This window comes from Petromyzon marinus, chromosome 45 (genome assembly GCF_048934315.1).
Source record: "Petromyzon marinus isolate PM22_M1 ecotype Great Lakes invasive population chromosome 45, UKy_Petmar_22M1.pri1.0, whole genome shotgun sequence".
Lineage (NCBI taxonomy): Eukaryota > Metazoa > Chordata > Hyperoartia > Petromyzontiformes > Petromyzontidae > Petromyzon > Petromyzon marinus.
In genome coordinates, this window is record NC_133711.1 from 10,148,948 (window position 1) to 10,164,114 (window position 15,167).

The following is a 15,167-nucleotide window of genomic DNA, read 5'->3' on the forward strand; positions in this document are numbered from 1 at the left end:
GGTCGCTTGTAGTGGGGTATAATGTGGATGCCTCCTCCATTTCTTCCTAGGCATTTGGCCAGCGTGGAAGAGTAGGCCAAATACCCTCAAGAGTGGGGCTCTCTGGAGCCCCCTCTCGTCGTGGCCCTTACACCAGCAGTGGGCGTTGGCAAGGAATTACAAGGCTGCACCTTTTACGACGGGACGGGTTCAAATATCGTTCCGAGTCGCGAGTTGGCGTCACGACAAATGTGACGGGATTCGTAATTGTGAATGTGTGCACACTTTGCATTTATAACGAGCCCTGCGTGCACACAGCTCTCGGGAACACATTCACACGACGCACGCACACACATTCGTGGTTTTTACATTAACGATTTATTGCTGAAATACACACAGCGATGAATTGTAAGGGTTTCAATTACATCTTAACAGCGAGTGGACGATTGCGAATGCGTACACGCTGTGGCCGAGGATGTGGACAACCAGAACACGTGTCATTCCCGTCCCTCGAACGACCCACAAGCAGGCTCTGCCCAGCACGCTCCTTTTAAACGAGTTGTTAATCCCTAGCACAGCCAAATCACAAATCCCCAGGCCCTGCAGTGACCAGGATAAATCTCGTCAGTGTATAATTAAATCTTCGTCTAGTCTACCGCAAGAGTCCACCATGTAGTTCACTATTAGTTATTAAATGTTAGAGGTACGTGCCACTACCACCTCCCCACGGAAATATTATCAGGTCAGCCAGTCAACTTTTTCTACGTGAGAAAATAACAAATTACCATGTTTGGTATTCCTCGTTGCCCCGTCTCAAATAACGCTACTAAATTAGTGTCTTCGGCTGCGCCTTCACTCAAGGGCAATGTTGGTCTCGTCATAGTCACGCCGAGGTCTTTGCTAGTGAGTCTATAGCTAAATACGTCACGATTGATGGTTTTTCGTCCACTTAAGTCATCGTTGACTTAAGAAATACACATTTTGATTTGAATGTGAATTCCCTCTAGTTTCATGAGCAAACGTTGACACTGCCTAAGGACGGCCCAAAAGAAAGCATCACCTCCCTCGCCTGCCACGCGTTATGAACTTCACGTGAATGTGGAGGCCCTGTTTCAATGATGCATTGTTATTGCTCTTGTTACCGGTTTGTACAGCGACGTCACGTCAGTAAGTGATATGTATAGTGTCGGCGTACGGCGAGGTTGCAGCTGGAATGATATCATTAGCTCATGAGCCATTGCTTTCGGCGATGTAGATGATGGGGATGGGGACAATGGTCTCGAGATGGGTACACGATAGTGTCCTGCTAATTAAGGGGACTCGTGGCTAGACGGATGCAGGTATTTAAGACTAATTGTGGACAATTAAGACGACAGCACCAGCTGTGCGTTATAGTTCATTGTAATGAGGGAGTATTTAAGTAAATTTGGCCTTTGGCAGTCAATTGTAATTTCATTCGACGTTACCATCTCGTGGATGATAGTCATGCTGATGAGGGTTAATCGCGTGGATGCGCTCACGTTGCCAGCCGATACTGCCACCCTCTCCGAGGTGAGTTTTGTGCTTTTTTGGTAATCAACATTTACAAACTCCCTTCACAAGAGTGCTCTTCCTGACGAACAGCAGGGCAAAGCAACACAGCACCCCACAAAGTCCTGCGGAGAACACACGGACATCGCTAGTGCACTGTAACTGCGTTTTAAACATCGTGCAGTCGTCTGATAACATTCTTCTGCCCTTGCGTCTACATCTCGTCGACCGCATCACCCGGAGTGCACCGGATTTCATCAGATCTCGCAAGCTCAGCAGAGTTGGGCCCGGGCAGTGTTGGATTAGCGACCGCCACGCATTAAAACGCCTGTTTGCATGCCGCTCCAGGACTGTTGGTTGACCGCAGTGCAGCAACATACATCGTTGTACCGTACTTCTATGCTCCAACATCTATGCTCGCGCGCTTTCACCGACCCGCACTGACCAACGTGCTAAAGTCGGGGTCAAAACAGCTCCCGCGGCGCGCGCGGAAACCTTCATTCATTCGGCAGTGGTTCGACATGAGAAACGCGCTGTAGCGCGTGGGCAGAAACGGAATGTTGGCCGTACAGAATTGAGACCACCGAGGTCGTCACGTCGCGTGCCACCGATTAAGTGACAACATCTGTCTCAGCCCACCTCGAGCACAGCAATGAAACACTGCCTGGAAGTGGAGGCCCTTCCACCGGCAGTGGGCGGCATGAGCGAGAAATTGCAGGGCTGCGCCTTTGTCTACCCCTCGGTTCCACCACCGCGCGAGCTCCTGTGGGCACGGCGCACACGAACCGCGTGACTGTGACCTCTCCCCATATGCACCGCTAATTGTAAAGATTAATCATTTTTATAATACAAATGCATTTTTTTATTAATTAAAATTGTGCTACTTGCACAACAGTGTAAGGGTATACACCACGAGCTTCATGAATAGTCACACTTTACCAATTAGTACACATCAACCATAATATACCCAGTGTGTAAGCCTCAACTCACCGGTAAGAGCTTGGGTATGTTATAGGTGTCTAGATCGACACACGAAATGAATATGCAACGCCACTTTCATCACTTTCATTTGACGCCGTTTTGGTCACAATCACTTCAGTTGTTAAAACTATATCTAGCAGGCGACGTTTTGGGCAATGGGTCTTTCACAGAACTTTGCTCAAAAAACGTCACCTCCAATGTACCGTTTCCTTTTAAGTGTTAATGACAAATGTGTTGCGGTGTTTTGTTGTTAATTGTGCCCGTGCGAACACCGCTGTCAAACGCACCACCACCACGACCAAATTATTTGTTCGGTTACTAGGATAACATTTTATCAGCGAGGGAAACTGTAGCGACCTACAAGTGACATGGCTGTCCGAACTGGCGTGAAATGGCACAATTTGCCGCCCAGAGCCCTCGCGCAGTAAGGGGGGGGTGTCGGTGGCACGCTGACCCCCGTGACAACCTTCACGTTCAGCGCTCACGCCGAGGAAGATTGTTGAGACCGCGATGTTTACTTCTTTCGGGGCCGATGCGGTGACACGTGCGACCTCGCGTTTCGCGGCAGGGTGTGCCCCCAAACTAACGTCGCGACGTCCATTTCGCACGGCTCCGCGTCACTTTGCGTCTCGTGCATGCTTGGTGTTTGTTTTGATTGCACCGCTGTGTTCGTGCGCTTTGTCGCACTTCCCGCGACTCGAAATCGCCGCCGTGTTGCAAACTGAAACCCGCCCCGTGAGCCGAGACGACACTCGACACTCGCCTGCCGCAAACCTTACAATCGCCGGCGATTTTACTCCGTAAAACACGCGTTTGTTGGTCACACAAGAACGATACCATTCAATATACCGCTACCAGTTTACCGATGCAAATAACACAAAAACACAGTTAATGGGTAATGTAGCCTATCGTTTAAAAAAATGTGTTTTACTATTAACGTTTACATATTGCCAGGAAAGAATAATTTAACAAAAATTAGGAACGAAACATCTTTCTAAATACTAACACGAGTATCGCGGACCGTGTATCGTACGATGAAGCACGTCCCAGCGTCGCCACGACAGGGCGATTCTACCCAAACGGTGCCAATAAAGTGTCGTCCTTGCAGCCTGCCTGCCGGTGGGGTGTGCTGCTGCGTCATCTAAAAAGAGATCTTCCACACCTGCACCGCGCGGTGGTGGAGCCTGCGTGTTAGGAGCCCAGAGCTCTGATACAACATCTCGATATAACTGCGCGGTCGCTACGCGGGCCGGGTGCTGATATGGCGGCCACGGTACACGGGCGCGTTTGTTTGCCATTGCAGCAGGCAAGGATGCCAATTTAAACGCGTGGGCCAATGTAGCCACCCTATCGATAGGAACACAACAAGGCCAGAACGCAGAGATGACACAAATGCATGGGGTCAACGAGTGATGGGGACTCAGCAGTTGGGCCGCATCTCACTTTCACCTTAAAGCAAGGGTGGTGGGACCTTTAACCGAGGCCCGAATGACTTTTAAAGACCACAGGGTTTACCAAACTCCAGTCCTCACGACCCACCACGTTTACCAATTTACTGCTCCCATTAAAATATAATTTAACACGTGCCACGCTGTACGTGCCCATGATTGTTAAACGTCCCACGTGACGTGCTAATTAACGCTATGTCTTGTCACGTGGCACACGTGCATACACACGCGCAGATCTCAAATCTTAATTTCAATAGGCTCTATTAACGCACAGCGTTGATTCAGCTCGTCGCGTGGGTCGTTTAACAATCATCAGGCGCGTGACACGAGTTCACTTGTATTTGAATGGGGAGTATATCGGTAAACGCGGAAAGACGTCGCATGGTGAGATCGCGAGGACTGAAGTTTGGGAAATCCCTGCATTAGCAGGCAACAGCACGTGAACACACACACTTCAGTCACTGCAAGAGGCCCTTAAAAAGACTATTAATGAGTTCCCCAAAATGAAGTGTTGCAAGGTCGAAAATATCCCCCCCGTGGTACTCGATTTGCACTGCCAAGATGCTTGAAGGTTATGTTAAATATCGTGGGCCATTTTTAAGTGGTACACCTGGTACACACAGGCCGTGCGAATTGAGGTCGGTGCCATAGGCTCCCCCTCCCATCCTATGACCTAGATACGCTGTACAATGTCAGTACAAGTGATGGATGGGGGGGGGCGTAAACGGGCTGTGCTGGACTGCGCCCTTATCGATCACAAAGTGAAATGCTGCCACAAGGATATTCACATGCATTAACTCACACACGCGATTCCACACACCGATATACGGACACCTCATGTGCACTCTGCGGTCGCGCGTGACCAACCTGCTCACTGGTTGGCTACATTCTATGCGATGGTATCCGATTGCAAAAAAATAAAATCAAGAACCTGGCCCAATCGCGCACAAAGCGCCGTTACAACAAAATTTAGTGGTGCAGTAACAGCGAAACGCGTCGGTAAGCGGCGCGATCTGTATCCCGTAAGAGGATCGCCTGCACCCCCCCGCCCTTCCCCGGCTAATTGCACACTAATGATACTCGGTGTATCTCGACCTTCAAAACTCACACTCGGGAACTCCTCCACCCAAGCCCAACCTCCACTATGAGACCAGAACACGCATACGCTCTCGTTTAACATCCGCGAAAACACTTTTGCTGTTGACACACCGAGGCAAGTGGAAAGGAGGTAACATTATATTTGATAAGTAGAATTTTTGCTTCTTAAAGGAGGATTTGCATTAAGTAAAGATAAATTTTAACATATATATTTTTTTTACAGAAATTGTTTACGCAACAGCATTTAAACCAAGCAGACAGCCTCAGTCGTTCTACACTCTGCATTAAGACATTGATTTATTAATCCATTAATACCAATTTCTTAGAAACAGTGAAACTCAAAAGCCAACTTGATATGCGACAACCCTTCATGTGCTTGGAACGTGGACACTGGGAAGCGAGAGTTGAAGATGTTGGCGCATGAGCGCCGGAGAGCCCCGACCCTCCCATGTCTCCACCTTGCCCCGTGCGAGGCTCTGGAGAGTAGGGAGGGTCCGTGACCTGATAGCGAAGTGGTTTAAAAGTCTCCTGCTTCTCAATTGTCTCCAAACCTAACTCATTCCAAAGGCCCTATGCTCATGCATGGGTTAGCCGTATTGGTTGTTGCCCATCAAAGCCAATTTTTGTTTTCACTTTTAAAATAATTTATTTCGAGGGCTATTTCATTCCGCGCATTACACGGCGTGAGGCTGCCTTGCCGCACAAGTCTATAAAACTCTATCCGAGCATTTTCTACGAGGTTTCTACTATATTTCTGAGGTGAGCACGGATGTCTTGACACGGAGGTCAGAGGCGTTGACCATGGACGACGACAACTTGCTGCTGTTGCGCCTCGACGGACTGAAGCTGTGTACAAACCTCTCGTCGAAAAATGAGCCAAACGTCACCGAATATGCCACGAATCCCTAACACGAAGACACATTTCCTAACAGGACAAAGCTGGCTCGTCGTGCACTCAGTTGCGAGAGTTCCCAATGATCATCAGGATGTAGAGGAAAATGTTGATGACGTCCGTGTAGAGGTTGAGGGCGGCGAAGATATATTCCTCAGGGCTCAGCGCGTACTTGTGGTTCCCCATCAGCAGCTGCGTATCCACTGCGAGGAACTGTGGAGAGGACAAATCCTGCTTAGCAGCAACATCGCCTATCAAGTGTCTATGCAACCTTGTTCATGAAAAACTCTTGTTACAGGGTTCTTTCAAATGGCAGCCCGTGGGTCAGATGAGACCGACAAAGGCTCTAGAAGCACGATGCTGGGCCGTGGCCCACCGAGAGATATGGCTTGCCAAACCACAGAGCTACAGTGTGCAATGAAACAGGTGAACAAGGGATCGAGATGAGCGAGCTGCAGACGTGAGAAGTACATTTGTTGGTGCCACCACGCTGCGCAACGAGCTGGGCGCCTGTAACCCAGCACTGGTGGTGGATTGCAGATTGGTTAAACTCCTTCCCTTCCCATGGGCTGCGAGGCTTTTAGGGTATGGCGGTATGGCAGCACAGCCAAGTTGTTTAAATTCCATCTGTATTCCATCTGGCCGGGGATTGAGTGTTACCCCCTTCGCATGAGTGGGTCTTTTTCCTGATACTCCGGTTACCTCCCATACGTATAAAGACTCATTCAAGGAGTTAGCCTAAATTCCCAATATAAGTAAATAGAGCTCCTGAAATTGTTGGTAATGATGGTTCTGGTTGCCTCCTCACTTGTCTATGGTTTCCCACGCCTCCAATGGAAAAACAGTACGAGTGACACATTCTGCAGCAGTTAGAATCACGCCGTTACATAAAATAAAACAATGCAATTATTATGGTTGTCACAACATCTGTGACATGAGACTAGGACGTTAAGACATGAATCTGTGGAGGTGGCTACAGCAGAGGCACAGAACACAAAGTCCGTGGATAACTGAAAAACAAGCACACGACACTGTGTGAAATAACGTGATTTTATGGCTCAGAAGAGGTAGTGACATTCTGGCGACTCACCACGGTGAACAGCAGGGCCCCCAGCGCCCCGTAGACGATGTTGAGGATATGATTGCGCAAGATGATGCAGAGGATGGAGAACAACATCAACACGACCAGCATCACCAGCAGCACGCCGTTGCAGGATGTGAAGTCGTACTTCGTCTACAGGAAAGATGGTCACAAAACACAACCGTCGGCTTGACCGTCACGAATACCGTACAACAATCTGCGCACCTTGCGTGAGAGATGTCGTTTGGTTTTGCTTGGCCAGGGCATGTCGCTTGATGGGATGATGGCCAGTAGTCGAGAATAACGATGGAGCAGCAGGCAAGGGTAGGCAATGCTCCCAAAGAGGTCAATCGCGGGGACGGAGTGATGAGATCCGCCCATATACGCATGGTCGGTGGCTTCTTACATCACAGGACAGAGACAGCAAAGTTTGGGGAGGCCTTCATCCAGCAGTGGATTTATCATGAGCATCCACGCTGCCGACGTGAACGAACGTAGACTACGGTGCGTTTAAATTTTGATTTAAAGCTTTTGTGACTGCAGTAATTCATATTCTTAGTTCTTTCGGTAAAGTCACGTTGAAGGGAAACAACAAAATAATAAAATATATATAAAACAATAAAAAATTCTCACGACGTTTCGACCATAACACAAACGGTCGTCTTCAGGTGTGTTGGTTTGCATAAATTTATTTATTCGACCATAACACAAACGGTCGTTGAAGACGACCATTTGTGTTATGGTCGAAACGTGAGAATTTTTTATTGTTTTATATATATTTTATTATTTTGTTGTTTCCCTTCAACGTGACTTTACCGAAAGAACTAAGAATACGGTGCGTTTGTTTACCTGCATAGAGAACAAGATGACAGCCACGCAGACCGCCACTGTGATGCCCATCGCCATCACAACAGCGTCGGCCTCGTAGAAGGTGGCAATCATCCCCACCATGTAGGACATGCACAGCGTCAGGATGGACTGCACACGCGACACATAACCATTTTCATTCAACAGCATTGCCGACACCACAGGTACACAGTGTTAGGTAAACATGGGGAGAGGCCACTGGGGACTCGGAGCTGGGCGACACTGGCCGAGGTTGGTTTTAACGACATTGGCGATGAAACGGCCTTCACCACCCACCCACTCAGCGCAGGACAGGACCGCTCAGTAAAATCGTGATGTCATGTGTTTGTGCTTGTAGTAATCAATTATTTTCAACTGTCACCTATGCAGCTATCAGGTTCCACATGCTTCACAATGGGGAAAAGGTATATATATTCTGAAATCGAGTCGGAACCCCAAATCATGACAAGTCATGCAATCATTCTTGGGTCGGGGGGAGAAGGCAAATATTTACATTGCTATATAAGCATTTGATTAAGGTTATGTGAGACAGGCATTGGAATGGGACCCAGAGATCCATGACCATAAAGAAGACCTCAAGACTTTGCAACAACTACAGGATCTAGCATAACAAATTATCGTGATGTGTGGTGGCATAAATGGCCAAAGCTATTAGGACCTCTTGATCTTGATGCAGAAAGCAAATCATAAATATCATGTTGGATATAAAGGAATAAGTAAACAAATCTCAAGAAGGTATGAGACTAGTCACGGAATTACAGTCAAAGGACAGAATACAGCTGAGAGGTAATCACTGCAGAGATGGAGTTCATTCATTCATGTGCAGGAGCGAGTTGGATAATTGCATCACAGGGGAATCCTTCAACAATTGAGAGACAACTATTGATGAAAATAACGGGGGACAGAGAGGTTCCTGAAAACACAGCTTGGCCAGAAGCTTCACATACGTCACGCTGCCGTGCTGCTGCATTGTGCAGTTTGAAAGTCCTGAATGACCACGCACCAGCGTGATGATGTTCCAGGGATGCTTGCGGCGGAATTCCCCGCAGCAGCTGAGCGCAATGAGACAGACGAAGAAGACTGCGTAGGAGGCGTAGTAGAGGCCGGGAGTACTTTTAACGTATGTCGAGACGGCGGGCGAAAAGCGGAAAGTGCACACGAAGGCGAACGTCACCAGCAGCTGGGCAGTCAGGACCAGGTACACCTGCACGCAAACACACACGCACAGCACGTCACAATGTGTCGGGGCGGTGACACAGCCCAGCCGTTTTGAGTCCGGCGGGCAGCCCTGGCCATGATTGCGCGTGTTTTATCTGTCAGATGCACGATGTCTGCTTCACGGATCCCGTGATGTCGTTCAACATGAGGCCATTGTGTGCCTGTGTCGTGGTCCAAATTTGTCATCGGGAAAAAAAAATGCTGCAAATGACTAAACGGGGATTATATACAGCAATCATTTCCCCCTACTGGCACATGAATACCCACTTGAAGGACAGGTGTTGAGTGACCTTATGTCATACAGGGGCAGCTGCCACTGGGTGTGCCCTTTCAAAGCATTGGAGATATGTGATATAAGTTGCCTTTAAGTATAAAGTGCTCTTACATGCTCCGGAGTAAAGGGCCCTGTATCAAACACAAATTATCATTATTCTGCTCTGTGGGTTTTCGTGGTTATAATGTACGGCTCTCGGATGTGTTTTCAGTTTGTGACATCTGTTGCTTGGCATGATGTCCAAAATTGCCACGGAGTTTCCACCGTTGCTTCTCCACTACAAGCATGACTTACCTTTCTGATGAAAGCTCGCCGCACTGTTTTGTCAGTCCAGTCAGAGATATTGAAGTCTTCATTATCGTGGTATATTGGCGGATGCTCATCATTAAAGGCAGGAGCTGAAGGGCCTGAAACAAATCACACACCCTGTTGAGATTTCAGCTCTGATATTATTTAAAAATATATATTTGTCTCCCAATTAATTTCAATTGCACTTACTGGAATCAGTAATTCCAAGATAGGATGTATTCACGCTCTGAGCCACCTGACGTACTCCAACATCTTAACAGATTTTCAATCATTTGTGTCAACCAGGGAATGGACAACAGTTGAAAAGTTAGACCATCCCCTGATTGTACAGTTTCTCAGTCTTATTTTATCTGGGAATTTTTTTTCCTACCATTACCCCCGCAATAGATAGGTAATATATTCTTCTTTCTTATGGCAAGGAGTTGATCAATAATGTTTATAAGTTCATGTCAAGGATGGTGAGTGAGCCCAAGGACAGCTTCGGATGTAACCACATGGTGAATATCTGAAATGCTGCTAATGAATGATCGCAGCCGGCAGTGGCGTTACTACGAGTGCCCATGGTATGATAATTGTGAAAGCGGTCGCACTATGAACTATCCTTAATTGATCATCGGTGTCGGAAATATATTGAGATGATTATTGTGGGTGTGCAAAAAGACCTGGAGCTGGGTGGTAGGGTGTATCGCTGTAGCCCGGACCCCCGGATGAAGGGCCGGGGGGCGTCAGGTAGGGGGGCTGCACGTAGGGGGGTGCCATGTAGCCGGGCTGATCCGGGTTTCCCCATGACTGGCTGTCCTTCGGTGCATTGGGCGGCATCAGGGGAGCTTTCTCGCTGGTCGACATTGTGGCGTTTCTGTGGAAAAATAAATCACAGCACAAACGTCATTATCCAGCCACCTCCATTACACAGGACATAACCATCCTCATCCATCCATGTCCATTACACAGGACACAACAACCATCCTCATCCAGCCATGTCCATTACACAGGACACAACAACCATCATCATCCAGCCACCTCCATTACACAGGACACAGCTACCATCATTCAGCCACCTCCATTACACAGGACACAGCTACCACCATCATCCAGCCATGTCCATAACACAGGACACAACAACATCATCATCCAGCCACCTCTATTACACAGGACACAGCTACCATCATCCAGCCATGTCCATAACACAGGACACAACAACATCATCATCCAGCCACCTCTATTACACAGGACACAGCTACCATCATCCAGCCACCTCCATTACACAGGACACAGCTACCATCATTCAGCTACCTCCCGTACACGCCACTGCATGAACACTGCAGGCTAGCGGAATAAAGTGGAGCCATCTGTCATCTCGAACAGTAGTAGCTGCCCAACATGCAATACATGAAAGTTATTGTGGGCTTCCCTACTATTTTCCATATGGGCAGTTCCACTTTCGGATGCGGATCTTAAAGATGTGGGTGTAATTAGTGCAATCATTAAGTGACATTTTAATTTTGCGTAGTACATCAATCAATTACGACTTTAATTTGGATAAAATTATTTGTTCACCTTTCTTGGTAGGGAAGAAATGCTCACAGAATACCAGTGTTAGACGTGCTTAGATGAAATCACTTTTTCATCCCAACTGGGATGGTGATGTTATATTCAGTGTATAAGCCACATTTTCTAAAAATATAGACAATAACTTTCAAAATTACAAGCCATGTGTTTTATGATGATTTAGATGTTTTGCTCAATCTGTGGAACTGCCCACATACAAGTACTTTTCAATGTTAACATTACAATGTGACAGGCAATCTTTCCAGCATAATTAGGATTCTCAACAGAGCACGGGTTAAGGTGGCGATGCAGTAATCCCACTCGGCATGGAAAACACATTTCTGCCTCACTGCTAATATGCAGCCTCCCTATTCATTGATGTTCATTGATCATTATTGGCCACAAAGGCCCAGGCAACGCAAGCCTTCTGAACAATATCCGCTCCACTCATCACAAGTACCTCCAGTCCTTGTCCCGCATGTGCACACAGCGGTAAAGGTGCAGCACTGCAATTGTTTGTTCATGTCACTGCTGGCAGAAGGGCCTCCATCAGAGAGAGCTCTAGACAGTCCCTAAAGGGGTGTTTCTGGTCTACTCTTCCACAATATACAGTGTGGGAATAAACTGCCCTCTACCCCAACACAAGTGGACATGCAAATCGATTGTGCTGTGCCCATTTATACTGCTTGGGTGGATTTTAGAAACTTGCTCATTGTTTCAACACGTGCACAAAACAAATACAACATTCTATTCTGTCAGCAAGAGGGCTGGAGGGGCGGTACAAGGTTTGGCCTGTTGTGCAATGAAACCGACCACCTGAGTTCGACTCTCAGCCATGGCTAGCATTGGTGGGCTGTGGGCAAGTGATATCTTAACCAGTTCTGGGCCTCCACCCCTTCACCAACCTGCACTGCTGACCGGCAAGGTGCAGTATAGTCAAACAACCCCCATCCAGCAGCGGACTGACACGCTGTGTATATTTTACCGAAACAGGAAGCTTCGCTCGGTCTCAAGCCTCTTTCAGGAAGGTTCTGCATGACCGAAATTACATGGCGAACCCTTCATTCAGTAGTGTTGTTTTGCAGAAGGTTCAAGATGGAAATGTTAAATCTTAAAAAGCATAATCACCGTGCATTCTTGATAATCTTTGCGATGTAAGAATAGGACAAGGTACCACGTACGTACAATAGATTGACAAAAATAACTAAACAGTACATTATTTTCAGCAACAGCTGTTTAGGCTCTTTGGCAACCACTTTCAGCGAAACTCTCTTTAGTTGGCAGCACCGATGTTGTCGACAGGCCAGCGCCGTGCTGATGAGCTGCTGCAAGGCAACTTTAAACGATGACGCGCGTGTACTTACGAGAAGCAAAGCTATGTGTTGATGCCAGGTAGTCATTGGCCCAAGCAAGCCCGAAACTGAGGATAGTTCCTCTTTCTACAAACGTAAACCACAAGCTCTGCTAGTTGCAGATGAGACCGTTTCTTCATCGGCCCCCTTAGGCAATTAAAGCAGCTAACGTAGTTATGCTGCTGTGCCCTTGCCTGCCAGGAATATTATTATATACAAATAAGAGGAAACCACAAACCCAGTGCGGCTAGACCGTTGTCATGACGTAATACATCTGGCTCCTACATTTTACATGTAGGCTTTCACGACCAACATGATTAATAATAAAATGTGTCATAAACCCTCCTCCACCCCGACACAGCCAATTAATAAAGTTGTCACATGAACAAACGTGCCAATGCATCGCTGCTTCAGTAGTACACCGGTGTGTTGGAGAGAAATATCACACCGTTTAATTCTGAGATCTGCCTGATGATGCTGGTTGTAACTTTCAGCGAAACGTCGTACCCATTCAAATGCTGCGAGATTTATCTTCAACACACACGTGTGCTGAAGCAGTAATTAACATTGGCATGTGTATTCACGTGACTTTACTAATTGGCTGTCTGGCGGAGGAGGGTTGACGACACGCATTGTATTTACAAATCTGCTGCTACTGCTATCATCAACACAAATCACTTGCTACTGCTGCCGCTGTAATAATCAGACTGCAAACGAGATGAGGGGGCAATAGGGCACCTCAGGTTGTTATCATTGCCATGTAACGATGCACAACCTAGTACCTGCACATCGGCTGATTTAATCGCTCCATCTCCAACGGCGCACGTGCTCTATCTAGGACACGATCCATTATTTGGCTGCTGCCACTGTTATTAATATCTTGACGATAGGACATCATCCCTTCCAGAGACGTGTCCCTTGCCCAAGCGGTTTGGAATTCTGTGTTCATTATCCGCGCCTTCCCCTTTCGCGCACTTCTTCACTTTCGTTTCCTCGTGTCTCTTGGCCAGGTTCCCAGTCAAACCACGCAACAATTAACGTAGCAAGGGTATTTTAAAGTGCACTATGGTAGGCGGACAGACACACACACACGGCCCCAGCATCCCACCACAACCACGTTAATGATTAAATAGGCAGTGGTGGCAGCACGGAGGCTGGTCGCAGGCAGCACGCACCCTCGGGAAAGAAAACCATCTTGGCGTGAGATGTTGTGCATCACGCACACCGATGTTAAAACACCCGAAGTGTATATGTTGACAGGATACGGGCTGATCTGGTAATATTATTCCTGTGTTAGGAGGCGCCCTCTGAAGGTCACTAAGCTCCCGGCTGGGCCTTACCTCCCCTCTTACTGCTCCAGCTCCCCTGCATCACCACCACCACCATGGCCTACCTGATTAGAGCAAGCATTTGGCACCGATCCATGCCGGATCAAACAACCAAGAATCCCGACTCAAAATCGGACCGCCAACAACAACAACACACACACAACGCTTCACATTCACTTAGCACAGTCCCCGACATATCCACAAAGCCTGCGCCTCGGTTCCATGCCACTTGGTCGTGGTAATTGGTGTCCGAGCCTACGGGCATTGCAACATCAGGATCCGTCTTTATCCTGGAGAAATCCGTTGAGCTATGAAGCTCTTAAACATGCAACTGACCCAAAGTCCCAACTAAAAGCCACCACCATACCCCACACTCAGCCCTAACGATCAACACTGCGTGGCCACCGAACACATCACTCACGTTGATCGATGCCGATGATGATGACGACAACGTACACACACGGTGGTAGTATGTACAGTATGCTGAACTTCTTTCGCGCCGTACGTAGCCAATCGTGCTAATCTGAGGCGCGGTAATGGTTGATGCGGTAGTGATGTTATGGTGAAGGAGTTCGTGATTAACTGTTTGATGATGATGCTGATGGTGGTGACGTGTTTATTAATTGATGATGATGACGATCGTGTTGATGATGGCGAGGTTGTAATGGCAGCGTTTGCTGCCATGACGATATCGCTTAAGTACGACTATAATCCCGCTATGTTTAGGGTGGCTAAATAACCTATGCAGTCCATAGCTTAATAACGACAATGATAATGAAGACGTTTGATATAATCGCCGTAACATGGCAACAAAGCCATTGGTGATGGTGCTGCTGATGATGATGGGAACCGCGCGATAACGAAGCGGCGACTTCACATCTCGCTGCGTCACGACGACTCGACCCTCGCAACAACCAGGGGGGGCCCCCAGGGGGGCCCAAGGGGACTCCTGGGGGGGCCCAGTCTCACCGGGAGCTGCTCGGGGGGTCCGCGGCTGTGTCCCGTGGGAGAGGAGTCGAGGGGGTCTCTGCGGCGGGGGTCTCTGCGGCGGGGGGGGGTCTCCGGGCCGTCGTCGCCGTTTGTGCTCGGCGGAGGCTTCCGGAAGTGGGGTGAGAGGTCCGTGACGCGCGCGTGACGCTAACCACACACACCTCACTCCTCCTCCTCCTCACCACACTCCTCCTCCTCACCACACACACCTCACCACACACCTCACTCCTCCTCCTCACCACACTCCTCCTCCTACTCACCACACACACCTC

At 48.2% G+C, this 15,167-nt stretch overlaps 1 protein-coding gene across 1 annotated transcript; it reads right to left on the reverse strand.

Moving 5' to 3' along the window:
• Positions 1-338: 338 nt before the first annotated feature.
• LOC116952142 (protein lifeguard 1-like) lies at positions 339-15,004 on the reverse strand. The gene is made up of 7 exons (XM_032971224.2): positions 14,875-15,004; positions 10,340-10,533; positions 9,663-9,775; positions 8,880-9,080; positions 7,859-7,987; positions 7,019-7,162; positions 339-6,141 (listed from the first exon to the last, which is right to left on the reverse strand). Exons 2-7 carry the CDS (start codon positions 10,521-10,523, stop codon positions 5,992-5,994), a joined length of 921 nt encoding a protein of 306 aa, XP_032827115.1. The 5' UTR covers positions 10,524-10,533; positions 14,875-15,004; the 3' UTR covers positions 339-5,991.
• Between the last annotated feature and the right edge of the window lie 163 nt (positions 15,005-15,167).